Genomic DNA, 16,405 nt, shown 5'->3' with positions numbered 1-16,405 from the left:
GTGTTTGAACCCCGAACATTATCAGGAAGGCTATTCCAGAGTTTGGGAGCCAAATGCGAAAAAGCTCTACCTCCTTTAGTGGACTTTGCTATCCTAGGTACTATCAAAAGTCCTGCGTTTTGTGACCTTAGGGAGCGTGATGGATTGTAGTGTGGTAGAAGACTAGTTAGGTACGCAGGAGCTAAGCCATTAGGGCCTTATAAGTAAGTAATAATATTTTGTAACTGATACGGAACTTAATAGGTAGCCAGTGCAGAGACTGTAAAATTGGGGAAATATGATCATATATTCTTGACCTGGGTAAAGACTCTAGCCGCTGCATTTTGTACTACCTGTAGCTTGTTTATTGAGGATGCAGGACAACCACCTAGAAGTGCATTACAATAGTCCAGTCTAGAGGTCATAAATGCATGAACTAGCTTTTCTGCATCAGGAACAGGTAACATGTTTCGTAGCTTGGCAATGTTTCTAAGATGGAAGAATGCTGTTTTTGTAACATGGGAAATATGATTTTCAAAAGACAATTTACTGTCTAATATAACACCCAGATTTGTGACAGTAGAGGAAGTAACAGTACATCCATCTAATTGCAAATTGTAATCTACGATATTCTGTGTAATGTTTTCTGGTCCAATAAGTAATATCTCTGTCTTATCTGAATTTAACAGGAGAAAATTATTGGTCATCCAATCTTTTACATTTTTAACACACTCTGTTAGCTTAGATAATTAAATAAGTTTCACCTGGTCTTGTTGAGATATATAGTTGAGTATCATCAGCATAACAGTGGAAACTAATCCAGTATTTTCTAATGATATTTCCAAGGGGCAACATGTATATTGAAAATAGAAGAGGACCTAGGACAGATCCTTGTGGCACTCCATATTTTACTGGTGATAAATGAGATGACTCCCCATTTAGATAAACAAAGTTGTAACGATCGGACAGGTAGGATCTAAACCATCTTAAAGCCCGCCCTTGGATACCTGTATAGTTTTGTAATCTATCTATGAGTATGTCGTGATCTATGGTGTCGAACGCAGCACTAAGATCAAGTAAAACTAGCAATGAGATGCAGCCTTGGTCTGATGCAAGAAGCAAGTCATTTGTAATTTTAACAAGTGCAGTTTCTGTGCTATGATGGGGCCTGAAGCCCGACTGAAATTCTTCATAGAGATCATTTTTTTGCAGGTAGGAGCACAATTGAGCAGACACAACTTTTTTCTAAAATTTTAGACATAAATGGAAGATTTGAAATGGGTCTGTAATTTGCCAGTTCACTAGGATCTAGTTGTGGTTTCTTAATAAGAGGCTTAATAACCGCCAGCTTGAATGGTTTTGGGACGTGACCTAAAGATAACGACGAGATAATAATATTGAGAAGTGGTTTTTCTGCTACAGGTAACAACTCTTTCAGTAATTTTGTGGGTACAGGATTTAATAAACATGTTGTTGGTTTAGATGCAGTGATAAGTTTATTTAGCTCTTCCTGTCCTATAGTTGTAAAGCACTGCAGTTTATCTTTGGGTGCGATGGATAAAACTAAAGTATTAGACGCTGTATAATCTACATCTGTTATTGTATTTCTGATGTTATCTATTTTATCAGTGAAGAAATTCATAAAGTCATTAATATTTAACTGCGAGGGAATATTTAGATCGGGTGGCGTCTGGTTATTTGTTAATCTAGCCACTGTGCTAAATAAAAACCTTGGATTGTTTTGGTTGTTTTCTGTGAGTTTGTGGATATGCTCGGCCCTGGCAGTTTTTAGAGCCTGTCTATAGCTGGACATACTGTTTTTCCACGCAATTTTAAAAACTTCCAAGTTAGTTTTTCTCCATTTGCGCTCAGGACTACGAGTTTCTTTCTTGAGAGAGTGGGGTATTACTGTTATACCATGGCACAGTACGTTTTTTCTCTAACCTTTTTCAATTTGATGGGGGCAACAGCTTCTAATGTATTAGAGAAGATAGTGCCCATGTTGCCAGTCATTTTGTCTAGTTCATATGTTTATTTCTTTTAATTTTGATGATTATAACTGACAACTAAGGAAAATCCCAAATTCAATATCTCAGAAAATTTGAATATTGTGAAAAGGTTCAATATTGAAGACACCTGGTGCCACACTCTAATCAGCTAATTAACTCAAAACACCTGCAAAGGCCTTTAAATGGTCTCTCAGACTAGTTCTGTAGGCTACACAATCATGGGGAAGACTGCTGACTTGACAGTTGTCCAAAAGACAACCATTGACACCTTGCACAAGGAGGGCAAGACAAAAGGTCATTGCAAAAGAGGCTGGCTGTTCACAGAGCTCTGTGTCCAAGCACATTAATAGAGAGGTGAAGGGAAGGAAAAGATGTGGTTAAAAAAAGTGTACAAGCAATAGGGATAACCGCACCCTGGTGAGGATTTGTGAAACAAAACCCATTCAAAAATGTGGGGGATTCACAAAGAGTGGACTGCAGCTGGAGTCAGTGCTTCAAGAACCACTACGCACAGACGTATGCAAGACATGGGTTTCAGCTGTCGCATTCCTTGTGTCAAGCCACTCTTGAACAACAGACAGCATCAGAATGGGCTAAAGACAAAAAGGACTGGACTGATGCTGAGTGGTCCAAAGTTATGTTCTCTGATGAAAGTAAATTTTGCATTTCCTTTGGAAATCAGGGTCCCAGAGTCTGGAGGAAGAGAGGAGAGGCACACAATCCATGTTGCTTGAGGTCCTGTGTAAAGTTTCCACAGTCAGTGATGGTTTGGGGTGCCATGTCATCTGCAGGTGTTGGTCCACTGTGTTTTCTGAGGTCCAAGGTCAACACAGTTGTATATCAGGAAGTTTTAGAGCACTTCATGCTTCCTGCTGCGGACCAACTTTATGGAGATGCAGATTTCATTTTTCAACAGGACTTGGCACCTGCACACAGTGCCAAAGCTACCAGTACCGGGTTTAAGGACCATGGTATCCCTGTTCTTAATTGGCCAGCAAACTCGCCTGACCTTAACCCCATAAAAATCTATGGGGTATTGGGAAGAGGAAGACGCGATTATGCCAGACCCAAGAATACAGAAGAGCTGAAGGCCACTATCAGAGCAACCTGGGCTCTCATAACACCTGAGCAGTGCCACAGACTGATCGACTCCATGCCACGCCGCATTGCTGCAGTAATTCAGGCAAAAGGAGCCCCAACTAAGTATTGAGTGCTGTACATGCTCATACTTTTCATGTTCATACTTTTCAGTTGGCCAAGATTTCTAAAAATCCCTTCTTTGTATTGGTCTTAAGTAATATTCTAATTTTCTGAGATACTGAATTTGGGATTTTCCTTAGTTGTCAGTTATAATCATAAAGATTAAAAGAAATAAACATTTGAAATATATCAGTCTGTGTGTAATTAATGAATATAATATACAAGTTTCACTTTTTGAATGGAATTAGTGAAATAAATAAACTTTTTGATGATATTCTAATTATATGACCAGCACCTGTAATTACGTTACTTACATATGAAAACTTACTGATACACATAGGCTTGTTGTTGCTGCCATCGGACCCCCTTAAAATATCTCGTCTACATCCTAGACATTCTGTGGATTTTGTCACTACTATACAAAGCTGTTATTTTATTTTCATTGTTAAATCATCTGATCTTTATAATCTTTATTAAACTTTGGCAAAGTGTCGCTGGAAGAAAAGTTTTCTCTATATTTTCCTCATAAAACCTTTAAAAACAATGGTGCTATATTTAAACTAAATAACTTATCTTCCATTAGACGTATTAGCTTTTATAATATATTAATGGCTTACTCTATATCTTTAAGCATAAAAGGATAATCACAGAAGTGTTGTATCTAAATCACACAACTGATTTATATTATGTAAGGATTAATGAAATCGCTCATGTGTTGTTAGAAAATCTAGAGATCCCTTTAACATTTTTTTGCAGTATTCTTTGGGTCTTCACTAACATTACCACTGATAACTGAGTTTATGAATTCGGTTGTTTTCAGACTGCGGTCCAATCTGAGGAAATAAACAAAAATAAAAATCTGAATTTTGTTTACTCTCCTTAATCCATTTTCTGTTTGATCTAGAAAACACCCCTTTAGCTTTATGCGTATATACATTGTTTAACTTGTAAATTAGCAAGTTTTGTTTATGTCTATCTATCTATCTATAAATGTATTTATGTATGTGTGTAGGTATAATTAATTGATTTATAACTGAATGGTGGTGCAATACTGCCACATACTGCAATACTTTAAGTTTGCTAGTCTTAGGGAACCTAGGAGAGAATACATGGAGGATATCCTCACATATTTTGATTGATGCAATGTAGCACTATTATTGAAGCAACAGTTGTGTTGCATGGTGTTTCTTCATTTTAGTTTATATACAGCATAGTGCATGACAATACAAAAGAAAAATAATTGGGAAACATTAAAATGGGAAACATTAAAATATTTTTTTTGAAAGAAGTCACTTCTAACCATTTATTTATTTGAATTTATTTGATCAAAAATAGAGTAAGATGTAAATACAGTAATGTAGTGAAGTACTATAAATGCCATATATTTTCAGCCGCCATAAATCCAGTCTTGATCAATCCGATGATCCTTCAGAAATCAACTCAATTTGTTATCAATTATTATCATGAGCTTCTATTTAACAATGCTGAAAATGGTTTATAATAAGCAGGAAAAACTATGATACATTTCAACAAAATCACAGACTTTTGTGCCATTCCTGGAAACAGTTTCTGTTCAACTGAAGACACAAGTGAACGTCACAAGCCTTGCATTTCCAAGGTGTTTGTAGCTTCTTTCCATGCACTGCTTTGCAATGCACACAGATCCGGCGACCGACAGAAGCAATTCTTCTGACGTCTGAAGTCAGTTTAGCTCCTGGAATTGGCACGTGGTCTGTGCTAAACTGTTTTGGTGCTGCTTTCTGTGACGCGCCACAGAGCTCTGCGATAAGCTCCTCCATGAACTGATCGTGAGTCATGTTGCCTTGCAGCTCTTTGTACAATATGAAAGCGTTGTTGGCGGCAATGTCCAAGAAGTGTAGGAAGATTTTTCTGTACCACTTCATGGTTTTGTGCTGCGCAGCGTAGTATTGCAGCAGCTGACCGGACAGATCAACACCCCCCATGTGCTGGTTGTATGCAGTCACAGGTGCAGGACACGAATAAGACTTCGTCTTCCATGTATCTTGTGCTTTGATTTTCCTTTGCACATGCTCTCCTGTATAGGCAGCATGGATGGTGGAACAAACAGACACTACTTGCGTGTCCATCCACTTCACACAAACAAGAGGCCCGTCCCGAATCCACCTGATGGATCCCCTGCTGGAGCTTCTGCTCAGTGAATTAGCTGCAGTCTTCGGGAAGTCCTTCCTCTGGTCTCTGTACGTCCCACAAGCACCAAACTTCAGAGCAAACAAGTCGGTGAAGAGCTTGTGACTCGTGTAGAAATCATCCATGTACACATGGTACCCAGAGCCCAAAACTTTACAGTCCAGGAGAGACATCACCGCATCATACGAAAGCCCACGGTCTGCAGGAAAGCTATTCTTGCCCGTGTAGACAGAGAAGTCCACAGTATATCCATTTGATGAGTCTGAAAGGACAACAAACTTGAAACTTTGTCAGCTTGGCTTTCATGTACGCCGTCATTCCTATATTTGCTCTGCATGCCACCAATCTCTCCTTCACAGCTAAGTTTCTTCTAGGATGATAGAAGGCTTTGCACGCAAGACGAATAGTGTTCATGAGGGGTTTGATCCTGAACAGACGGTCATGTTGGGCTGTGCCCCTCTTTCTGTCATTTTCCTTGTCTGCGTCTGGGTGACTCATGTGTAAGTTCCAGGAAATGATGCGGTATCTGTGCCTTGGCATAACTGTGGCGGGAAAAGGCAGAGAGAAAAGACTGTCCTGCCGCCAGTAGTCAGCGATGGAGCTCATCTTCACCGAAGCCATGTAGAATATAAGTCCGATGTAGCGGTACAGCTCATCAACACTGACATCTGTCCATTTGTACTTGCAGCCATTTGCAATTGCCCTGACAGCCTGAGCATTTGTGTTGTGGCACAGGTTTGTCACGGCGCTCTCTGTGAAAAACAGTTTGAAAAGACTCATGGGAGAGCGCGAGTCAGCAGCAGACAAGTGCGGTCCAGGTTCCCGAGCAGGCAGGAATCTCAGAGTCTGTGCAACCCGGTCAACATCAGTCTCTGCTTTCCATGTAAGAGTCCTGGCTTTCTTTGCAGCAGACATCTGGTCACTGTCACGCTTACATCTGCAAAAAGAGCAAGCAAATGTGAACATGCTGACAACAGCATTATCAATCTACTGTATCAACCACTCATTAAAAGAAGCAATTTACAAATATTTATAATTTGTATATTATCTAAAATCTAAAAATATGTAAACAAAAGTAAACTAACAGGTGCAAAAATAAATAAATGAAGCACACTTACTGGTTTAGATTGTCAACAGCACTGAAAACTGAACGACGCTTACTTGCTGCCCTTGTGCGATATGCACCTGAAGGCGCCACGTTCCTAAAACAAACAAACAAACAAACAAATAACAAAATAAAATAAATAAATAAAAACATTTGTTATCTTAGATTGTCAAAGGTACCATTCCAGTGCATGCGTAAGTGCTGGCAGTTATGGACTGATGGGCTTCGACATACTCATGTATACCAATTTATGATCGCAAGTCTCTGATTAGGTGTACAGGTGCTGGTCATATAAATAGAATATCATCAAAAAGTTGATTTATTTCACTAATTCCATTCAAAAAGTGAAACTTGTATATTATATTCATTCATTACACACAGACTGATATATTTCAAATGTTTATTTCTTTTAATTTTGATGATTATAACTGACAACTAAGGAAAATCCCAAATTTAGTATCTCAAAAAATTTGAATATTGTGAAAAGGTTCAATATTGAAGACACCTGGTGCCACACTCTAATCAGCTAATTAACTCAAAACACCTGCAAAGGCCTTTAAATGGTCTCGCAGTCTAGTTCTGTAGGCTACACAATCATGGGGAAGACTGCTGACTTGACAGTTATCCAAAAGATGACCATTGACACCTTGCACAAGGAGGGCAAAACACAAAATGTCATTGCAAAAGAGGCTGGCTGTTCACAGAGCTCTGTGTCCAAGCACATTAATAGAGCAATAGGGATAACTGCACCCTGGAGAGGATTGTGAAACAAAACCCATTCAAAAATGTGGGGGAGATGGACTGAAGCTGGAGTCAGTGCTTCAAGAACCACTACGCACAGACGTATGCAAGACATGGGTTTCAGCTGTCGCATTCCTTGTGTCAAGCCACTCTTGAACAACAGACAGCGTCAGAAACGTCTCGCTTCAAAAAGGACTGGACTGCGGCTGAGTGGTCCAAAGTTATGTTCTCTGATGAAAGTAAATTTTGCATTTCCTTTGGAAATCAGGGTCCCAGAGTCTGGAGGAAGAGAGGAGAGGCACACAATCCACGTTGCTTGAGGTCCAATTTAAAGATCACAAAATCAGTGATGATTTGGGGTGCCATGTCATCTGCTGGTGTTGGTCCACTGTGTTTTCTGAGGTCCAAGGTCAACACAGTCATATATCAGGAAGTTTTTAGAGCACTTCATGCTTCCTGCTGCTGACCAACTTTAGGGAGATGCAGATTTCATTTTCCATCAGGACTTGGCAGCTGCACACAGTGCCAAAGCTACCAGTACCTGGTTTAAGGACCATGGTATCCCTGTTCTTAATTTGGCCAGCAAACTCGCCTGACCTTAACCCCATAAAAAAATCTATAGGGTATTGGGAAGAGGAAGATGTGATATGCCAGACCCAAGAAATGCAGAAGAGCTGAAGGCCACTATCAGAGCAACCTGGGCTCTCATAACACCTGAGCAGTGCCACAGACTGATCGACTCCATGCCACGCCGCATTGCTGCAGTAATTCAGGCAAAAGGAGCCCCAACTAAGTATTGAGCGCTGTACATGCTCATACTTTTCATGTTCATACTTTTCAGTTGGCCAAGATTTCTAAAAATCCTTTCTTTGTATTGGTCTTAAGTAATATTCCAATTTTCTGAGATACTGAATTTGGGTTTTTTCCTTAGTTGTCAGTTATAATCATCAAAATTAAAAGAAATAAACATTTGAAATATATCAGTCTGTGTGTAATGAATGAATATAATATACAAGTTTCACTTTTTGAATGGAATTAGTGAAATAAACTTTTTGATGATATTCTAATTATATGATCAGCACCTGTAAATGTGTTAAGTTTAACTTCGATAAGGATGCTGTATATGACATTAAACAAGGGTCATAAGTTAACCAAAACTGTAGGCCATTGATATAGTTACAGTATGGAACGTTTAACGTTACACAGTTACATGCTATGAAAACTCAACAGAACAGGACATTTCATTCATAACATTACAAACTTATTTCAGCCTGACAATAGACCTGAAACAGCTAACATTACATGAGCATGCGCGGCTTTTTATAGTAACTTTTGTAAGAAAGAATAAACGACTTACTCGTTACAAACTGTATCCTTTGTTATATCAAATCGCTTCTTAAAATGAAAGCTTTCGTCCTCCATATCTTCGTCGTCTTCTGAAGAACAGGTAAACTCTTCCTCACTGTCTGAGGTCGTCTGCAGAGCTTCCTCGCGCGTGTGTGCCATCATGAAGAAATGAAAATAAAGCTAAAAATGTGCTGCAGCTTTCGAATATGTATAGTCAGACCAGCGCCCTCTTCCCTTCACTTCGTATTTCCTACACAAAATGGTCAAACTCTCTTTGGCGCCCTTCTCATGTGAAATGGCTGGAGTATAGTTCTCTGTGATTGGGTGCATTTACGCAACGACTGTCTTAGCGGGTATCTAATTGGGGGGAAAAGGCGGGCTGCGTAGACACCCGCTCCATAGTCTCCACCCCTGAATAGCCCTCCATACAAGCACCGTTTCATTGTCTTACTCTCCCGCTTACATTCATGATAAACAGGTATGTTTCCAAAACGTTTCACTACTTTGCGTCAAAGAAACTCTGTTTGAATGGACCCATGAAGCATTTCTTAATATACGTATCAGATAAATCCCTTGAAATATATATATATATATATATTTTTATAAGCAACTCTAATTCGTTTTTTTTTCCCCATAAAATATATTTTATTCTATTATGTGAAACAAAGAAACATTAAAGTGTGCATTGCAATTAAGTCACTCTAAACCATAACAACACTAATGATAACAATAATAATAGACATACTCTTTTCATAGATGTGGGTGGCTCTTAAAAGAGCCTTTGGGGTTTTGTTGAGAACAGTAATGTGTTTATCCTCCGAAGCCGTACAGAGTGCGTCCCTGTCGTTTCAGCGCGTACACGACGTCCATGTCGGTGACGGTCTTTCTCTTGGCGTGCTCGGTGTAGGTCACAGCATCGCGGATCACGTTCTCCAGGAACACCTTCAGCACACCGCGGGTCTCCTCGTAGATCAGACCGGAGATACGCTTGACTCCGCCGCGGCGAGCGAGACGACGAATGGCGGGTTTGGTGATGCCCTGGATGTTATCCCGCAGAACCTTACGATGACGCTTAGCGCCTCCTTTCCCGAGTCCTTTACCGCCTTTACCTCTTCCAGACATTGTTATATCAAAACAGTTGTTTTTTTTCTCGTACCAGAATGTCTAAATACTCAGAGTCAAACCGTGCAAGAAATTTACATTCGCTTAGAGGACCTAGTTGAAACATATGAAGGCGGAGCCAATGACGTGTATCATTAACTTTCTGAAATAGCTGTGCTGATGGTCTGATATTTGGCATAACATTTGGAAATTACATCTTAAAATAGATAATCACAATAAACTTATTAATAACTATTACCCCAGCAATTATTTCCCTGTGAACAGATTTGTGATATTGGTGTTGATATTGATAACTGTTTTTTTTTTTCACCCTTTGCTTCAGATTTGTCCTTCCCTAAGGGATATTATTTAATTTTTTACCTCTGTTGGCAAAATTATGTGTATAAACATATAAATATATAAACATATAAATAAATATATAAACGTAATTATTATAATCCACTATTATTATACTAGTGAAAACAGGTCACCTCTTTTTTTTGGCTAGCTTTCTCTGAACATTGTTACTTCTGTTGGCATAAGCGAGTGCAAAATAGTGTTTATATGTGAGACTGACTCATTTAAAGTCAGAACTAAAAGTAAAGTTACAAAATACATCTACACATATGACTGCGTAATGGAGAATGCTGTCAATGAAGTTAAAGGATAAAATGCTATTTTCTGTGGATGTGCACATTGATTTGCTCATTCATTAATTCATCACAAGGAGGTAGTGAGAGTTTCAGTGGGCCCAAATGAACACAGCATGTTTTACATGGATAAAAGAAATTGTACTTTGTAAGACAAATTGAGGTGGCTCTGAAAAGAGCCTTTGGGGTTTAAAGACTTATGAAATCAGGAGTTTAAGCGCGCTCTCCACGGATGCGGCGCGCCAGCTGGATGTCTTTGGGCATGATGGTGACTCTCTTGGCGTGGATGGCGCACAGGTTGGTGTCCTCGAACAGACCGACCAAATAAGCCTCGCTGGCCTCCTGCAGGGCCATGACAGCGGAGCTCTGGAAGCGCAGGTCCGTCTTGAAGTCCTGAGCGATCTCTCGCACCAGACGCTGGAAGGGCAGCTTGCGGATCAGCAGCTTGTTGGACTTCTGATAGCGGTTCTGACAGTTCCCTTTCGATTCGGTCACTTTACATTGGTAAGGGATTTACCCTTTCCTCCAGATCCTACCTTATAGACCCCTTAAAAGTTTGTAAACATTGCAACGTCTCCGGGTGGGTGGGGCTTAGCTGGAGGCAAAAAGAGTCGCGGACGCAATGTAGACAAGCGTAAACTAGCACGTTTTAGGAGGGATTTATTAAACATGGATGCAGAAGAAGGTTCGGAACTGTCCGAATATGTACAGTCACTGACTCTGCGGGACCGTGACAAAAAAAAAATAATAAAAAAGTGGAAGTTAGCATACATTTATCAATTAATTCAGTTGATCACTCAGTTCACTGACCAAACTGGTTATCTGACCAAAATATAATGACGAGTGGATAACATTACAGTAGCCTAATTTATTTATTCATTTATTTTTTTTAGCTAAGCCTGGTGTAGTTGTTGTATCTTGTTCTCATTGGAAACATTTTAACCAGGTTTTGGATATTTCCTAGACAACATATGAATTACTTTCGGGTGGTTTGGGGAATTTTGTCAGGGCTTATTGTCTAATGTAACCTATCGCTGGGCTAACTATGATTAGCAATGTGGATTATTTTAAGAGACCATTCAAAGGATGGCACACCCCACCCAGCAAAAACTCGTTGAAAAGACGTCGAAAAGACGTCATTGGCAGACGTCTAAACAACGTTAAAATTTAGTTGAAAAGTGAAAGGTGAAAAGACGTCTTTTCAGGCCTAATTACAACCGTGAATTATTTTTCATATTCATAATTAGTCAAAATAAGACAATTCACAAGAGTATACTGAAACATTTATTGACACATTAAACACATCTCTCATGTAAAAAAAAACAAAAACACTTTCTTGATCACATCTTAAGCCTAATTTGATTAAACAGACCGTAAAAACAGTAATATTGTGAAATATAACTACAGAAATAATTGTTTTCCATGTGGATGCATTGTAAAATGTAATTCATCCCTGTAAACTGAATTTTCAACATCATTACTCCAGTCTTCAGTGTCACATGATCTTCAGAAATCATTCTAATATGCTGATTTGCTGCTCAAGAAACATTTCTGATTATTATCAATGTTGAAAACAGTTGTGCTGCCTAATATTTTGTGGAAACCATTAAATTTATCAGTATTTTTTTAATAGAGCTTGCAAAAGAGCAGTATTTTATTTTAATTTTTTATCAATTTAAAAGTCTTTACTGTAACTTATCCAATGAATCAATCTTTCTGTATAAACATAATTTTTCAAGACAATAAATCTTTAAAATATTGAAAATGGAAATAATGACCAATAATAACCACATTAGAACAACCAAAAATGTAAATTCTATCATTAATTACTTACCCTCATGTTGCTCCAAACCCATAAGACCCTTTTGTGCAGAACACAAATTAAGGTTTTTTAACAGATGCCTTGTGTACAAAAAAACAACAACAGCAAAAAAAAAAAAAAAAAAAAAAAAAAAAAAATTTATTCAGAAATGATGTATCCCCAACAGATTTTCACAAAAGTACCATGAGATTGCCAGCTCTCACGCCAACTCAACACTAATGCATCATGGTGCTCTCGTGAATGTTATTTTATAAATAAAAAAATATATTTCTCAGATTTCATTAAAAAGTTCTGCATTTATGTTTCAAAGATGAACAAAAGTCTGACTTGGAACAACATGAAGGTGAGTGATGAAAATCTTCGGTTTAACTAACTCATTAGGTAAATTGGTTCCCACAGGGGCACCAGTAGATCTCTGCCTGATCTCTGATCTTCTGGTTCTTCTGCTCCTTCCACCATCCCAATTCTGGATTAATGAGCCATGGCAGATGTTTTTTCTCCAGCATCTAAAGTGAGAAAGAAAACAATAACTAAAATGTAAATGTAAAAAAAATAATACAAAAACAATGGTTGTCCAAAATGTACAAATTAAAGTGTACTCATTCTTCATGAGGGATTATTAACTAATCAGTATGTCAGGGGTAGGTCCACTGTCATGCAGAGGTTACGTCTCAATCAGCTTCACAGTTCGCTAAGTTGTGAATTAATATATTTTGTACATGAATTCTGCCACTGGTAAACACAGTTGCTCACTATACACTAGTGACTATTTCTGTCCCCATTGTACAACATCACTACTGACATTAATGCACAACAGTAAAGCTGATATCTTTTTTTAATGCTATTTACAGCACATTATGATAAATACTTTGTTACATGTATGTGCAAGATTTAAGTCATAAATAAATTAGAAATGTTTATTAGATTAGACATTACCTGTCTAGTGATATATGTTTAGGCTGAAATATAATATTGGTTTGTGTTTTTAAAATCTATTACGTGTAACTTGCTAGATTTGGCACTTTCACACTGCCAGTGATGACCCGAGCCCCTTTCACACTGTCATTCCGGCAAATAAAGGGGTAAAGTGTTCCTGCAATTGTTCCCTGGTCGCTAGATTTTGCACTTTCACACTGCCAGTGATTACCCGGAATGTGTGTGTGCGTTCACACACAACCCGTAAAGGTCCCGTGAAGACACGTGATATCAGGGAGTGACGTGTAATGTACGAGTCGAAAACACTAGGCACGTTAACTTTCCCTGAAGCTGGTGAACGATCTCAGCATCAGCGCCGAAAGTGAGGAACTAACTGATCTCTGCTTCGTTATAGTTCGCACATATTTGTTTTGGCGCGAACATTGATCTGCCTTCAAAACACGCTAAAAGAGTCACGCGATAACGTGCGTCATCACTACGACACGGCATTAGTTCTGGCTTTTGTTCACACAGCGCTCGTTCCGGGACTGAACCTGGCAATGTTACTAGGTCCCCAACCCAGGATCGATCCCGGAATCAATCCCGGGATGTGTTTGCATTCACACAGAAGGCGACCCGGCAATGTTCCGGCAATTTTCCGGGTCCAACGTGCAGTGTGAAAGGGTCTTAAGTTGTGAGCTTCAGAACTTCCTAAAAGGGAACTTATTGAGCATCGATGCTTCCTGGTTTTCACAGCTTTTGTAGGGAGCATACATTTCAGTGCACTGTAAAAAAAAAAAATTGTGATTGAGGCAGCCCTTAACCACTGACTTCTGAGCAAGGGACCTAAGTGATACACACCCAAAGTTTAGGTCTACACTAGAGCTGTAATTGGGCCTTAAAAGTTAGGCCCGACAGGACCGGAGCCCGACAGATTTCGGGCCGTGCCCGACTAGTACATTTTGATTGACAGCTTTTTAAAAGCCCGAACCCATTTACAGCCCGACATTATTCAAATGTGCGCACGCACACAGCTCTTTTGTCAAGAATGGGTCATTTATACATGTTTTAACATAATTTATTCATGACTAACTTAGGCTATAGGCCACTTGGAAGTTGGAACAAAGAAATAAAATATGTCCTCTGTCACATCGTAACATCTCAGCACTCTAAATAGGCCTAGGCATAGGCTTATTTAGCCTTTAAATAGGCCAATGCACCAATAAAAATGAGTCTTTCTTAACAAATTAAATTAAGTTAAATTCTAAATTAAGATGGGTATTTGGCAATAACGAAATTACGAAAAAGGCTCTACATGTTTTTGTGGAGGAAAATTATTGAATCCACTGTAGATGTCTTCAGCGCGTTCCTGCGCTCACTGATGGTGCGTCCAGCAATATAACCCACTGGCTCATTATTATATTATTATATATTATAAACATGGTCAAAACTTTTCCACACCTCAGACTTTGCTTTAGTTGCTGGTGCAACCAAAACGTAATCGCCAGAGGCAAGCCTTCGTTTCACCTACTCAGCATACATTTTCGCGTCTTTCTCGCACTAATAGAAACCCATCACATGACCGCTTATTTACCTCGCAAACCGGAGCCCGTGTAAAATGATATAAATTAAGACCGAACCCAACCGAACCCGTCGGGTCCCATCGGGTTCGGGCAAAGATCTTCAGTCCACACCCGATCACACTCACCAGTTTGTGACTTTATAGTTAGTAAAACTGAAGACCTTGATTAATGTGTTCAGGTGCACTGCACTAGGTTGGTGCAAAAACTCTGCATGTAAGTGGACCTTGAGAGACAATGTTGAGATCTCCTGCTATATGTATGACTTACAACACTGGTGTCCAGTCCTGGGCATGCAGGACCACCGTTCTGCAGAGTTTCTGGTGATCTTTGATCAGCTGCTCAGGTCTGCTTAATTGGGGTTGGAGCTAAACTCTGACAAAAAAAGAAGACAACCAATATTATAATGTTAAAAAGTTAAACAACGTTAAAAAATTTGATTCATAAATATGCACAACATCTGAAAATGCACAAAGATGAGAAGAAAGCTATGTGTTTAATGAGAACTTTCAACACACTGAAAAATAAGAAGCAATATTAAGTTACAGATGCATTTTCTTTTATTCTTATTATTCTTATGATTCTCCTTGAAATAAGTTACCAATTACCTTGTGGTTTATCGATGATTTACAGTCTCTGAAATAGAAAAAATATATCAATGATGAACTATTATTTACCCCGTTTGTATCTGCGAGGCGTTCATTACACATTTTCCCTGTGTGTTAAGATCAGTAATTATGACTGTCGAATGTCTGACTTGGCTCAATGTATTTTGCCCCTAAGTCATATGTCTCATAATGTCTAAAAATGATCTTCGACAAGATACACGCTACAACTCTAGGGTATGGCCATCAGCATGGAAGAATCTAGGAACATAAACAATCTGTCATTCTGTCAAAGCCAACAATATTTATTATACAATGCCAGGTTTATTATAAATAAACTGTAGCAGAGGTGAAATGCAGAAAAGAAAAGTAATTTACAGAATATACAAAAAAAAAATAGAAAGAATAATAACAGCAGAATTTAAAGTTTTAGGTTTACTAACTGAATCAAGTAAAAGAGCAATCATATACATGCGCTATTACACGTCTGAGTGAGCTTAACGCAGTACACATAGCGAGGTGGTTTATAGATAATGCTCTTACAGTGTGGACATCAAAATAACTAACAAGCAAACAAACACACATACACACACATATTATGAAAATATTATATAAATACACACGCACATATATAAGAAAAATACAGATTCATGCTGGCGAAATATATTGTGAAAGATGCATATAAATTTACCTCTTGTAGTTAGCATTAAGGTTGAGATGCTAACGGACCTTTTTCTGAAGACAAAAAACCATTTCTATAAAGTACATTTTCAACGGAAGCGTGTCATTTACATGAAAGAAAGTTTCAGGAACACTTTTATGTACTATTTGTGTAATTTAGGGACGAAACTTACCTGAAATTAGTAAAAACAACCATGAGAGACAGCGTTCAGCTGCTTGACAGTTGAGCTGCCGCACCGTTTCCATGGTGACGTCCTCCGCTCCAGTTCAGCGCGCGCCAATCAAGTGTTTTCAAAATATATTTAAATATATTTAACAGTGCTTCAGATATGATGTCTAATCTATTTCTTCACTAGCTATATTTGTTAATGGCTGTGGTCCGAAATAAACGTGTTTTTCTGCTAAATTTGGACAAAAGCCCATCTACATCTATTTTTGGGCTAAATTTGCACTCAAAAAAAAAAAAAGACGTTAAACGTCGCTTTTTGGGCTTAATTTGGA

General features: G+C 38.6%; 2 protein-coding genes and 1 long non-coding RNA gene across 4 annotated transcripts; all 3 read right to left on the bottom strand.

Annotated features, from left to right (window-relative positions):
• Positions 1 to 4,490: 4,490 nt before the first annotated feature.
• Positions 4,491 to 9,730, bottom strand: LOC109080859 (histone H4-like). Of its 2 annotated transcripts, none has more exons than XM_042753625.1 (3): positions 8,561 to 9,730; positions 6,476 to 6,559; positions 4,491 to 6,294 (listed from the first exon to the last, which is right to left on the bottom strand). In XM_042753625.1, the coding sequence occupies exon 1, from the start codon at positions 9,670 to 9,672 to the stop codon at positions 9,361 to 9,363; it is 312 nt and encodes a 103-aa protein (XP_042609559.1). In that variant the 5' UTR covers positions 9,673 to 9,730; the 3' UTR covers positions 4,491 to 6,294; positions 6,476 to 6,559; positions 8,561 to 9,360. The 2 variants fall into 2 exon arrangements, with proteins under 2 accessions (XP_042609559.1, XP_042609558.1); XM_042753624.1 differs by having other exon boundaries at positions 8,561 to 9,358.
• Positions 9,731 to 10,461: 731 nt separating this feature from the next.
• Positions 10,462 to 11,441, bottom strand: LOC109080861 (histone H3.3-like). Its single transcript, XM_042753359.1, has 2 exons — positions 11,402 to 11,441; positions 10,462 to 10,795 (listed from the first exon to the last, which is right to left on the bottom strand). The coding sequence occupies exons 1-2, from the start codon at positions 11,439 to 11,441 to the stop codon at positions 10,515 to 10,517; spliced, it is 321 nt and encodes a 106-aa protein (XP_042609293.1). The 3' UTR covers positions 10,462 to 10,514.
• A 525-nt stretch (positions 11,442 to 11,966) lies between these two features.
• On the bottom strand, positions 11,967 to 15,862 carry LOC109062902. The gene is made up of 3 exons (XR_006158650.1): positions 15,227 to 15,862; positions 14,889 to 14,993; positions 11,967 to 12,629 (listed from the first exon to the last, which is right to left on the bottom strand). It is a non-coding gene; the product is annotated as an uncharacterized LOC109062902 (long non-coding RNA).
• Positions 15,863 to 16,405: the final 543 nt, after the last annotated feature.

The sequence above is a fragment of the Cyprinus carpio genome, chromosome B25 (genome assembly GCF_018340385.1).
Source record: "Cyprinus carpio isolate SPL01 chromosome B25, ASM1834038v1, whole genome shotgun sequence".
NCBI classification, from domain to species: domain Eukaryota; kingdom Metazoa; phylum Chordata; class Actinopteri; order Cypriniformes; family Cyprinidae; genus Cyprinus; species Cyprinus carpio.
The sequence above is the reverse complement of the archived record's forward strand: the minus strand, read 5'-3'. Positions and strand labels throughout refer to the sequence as shown.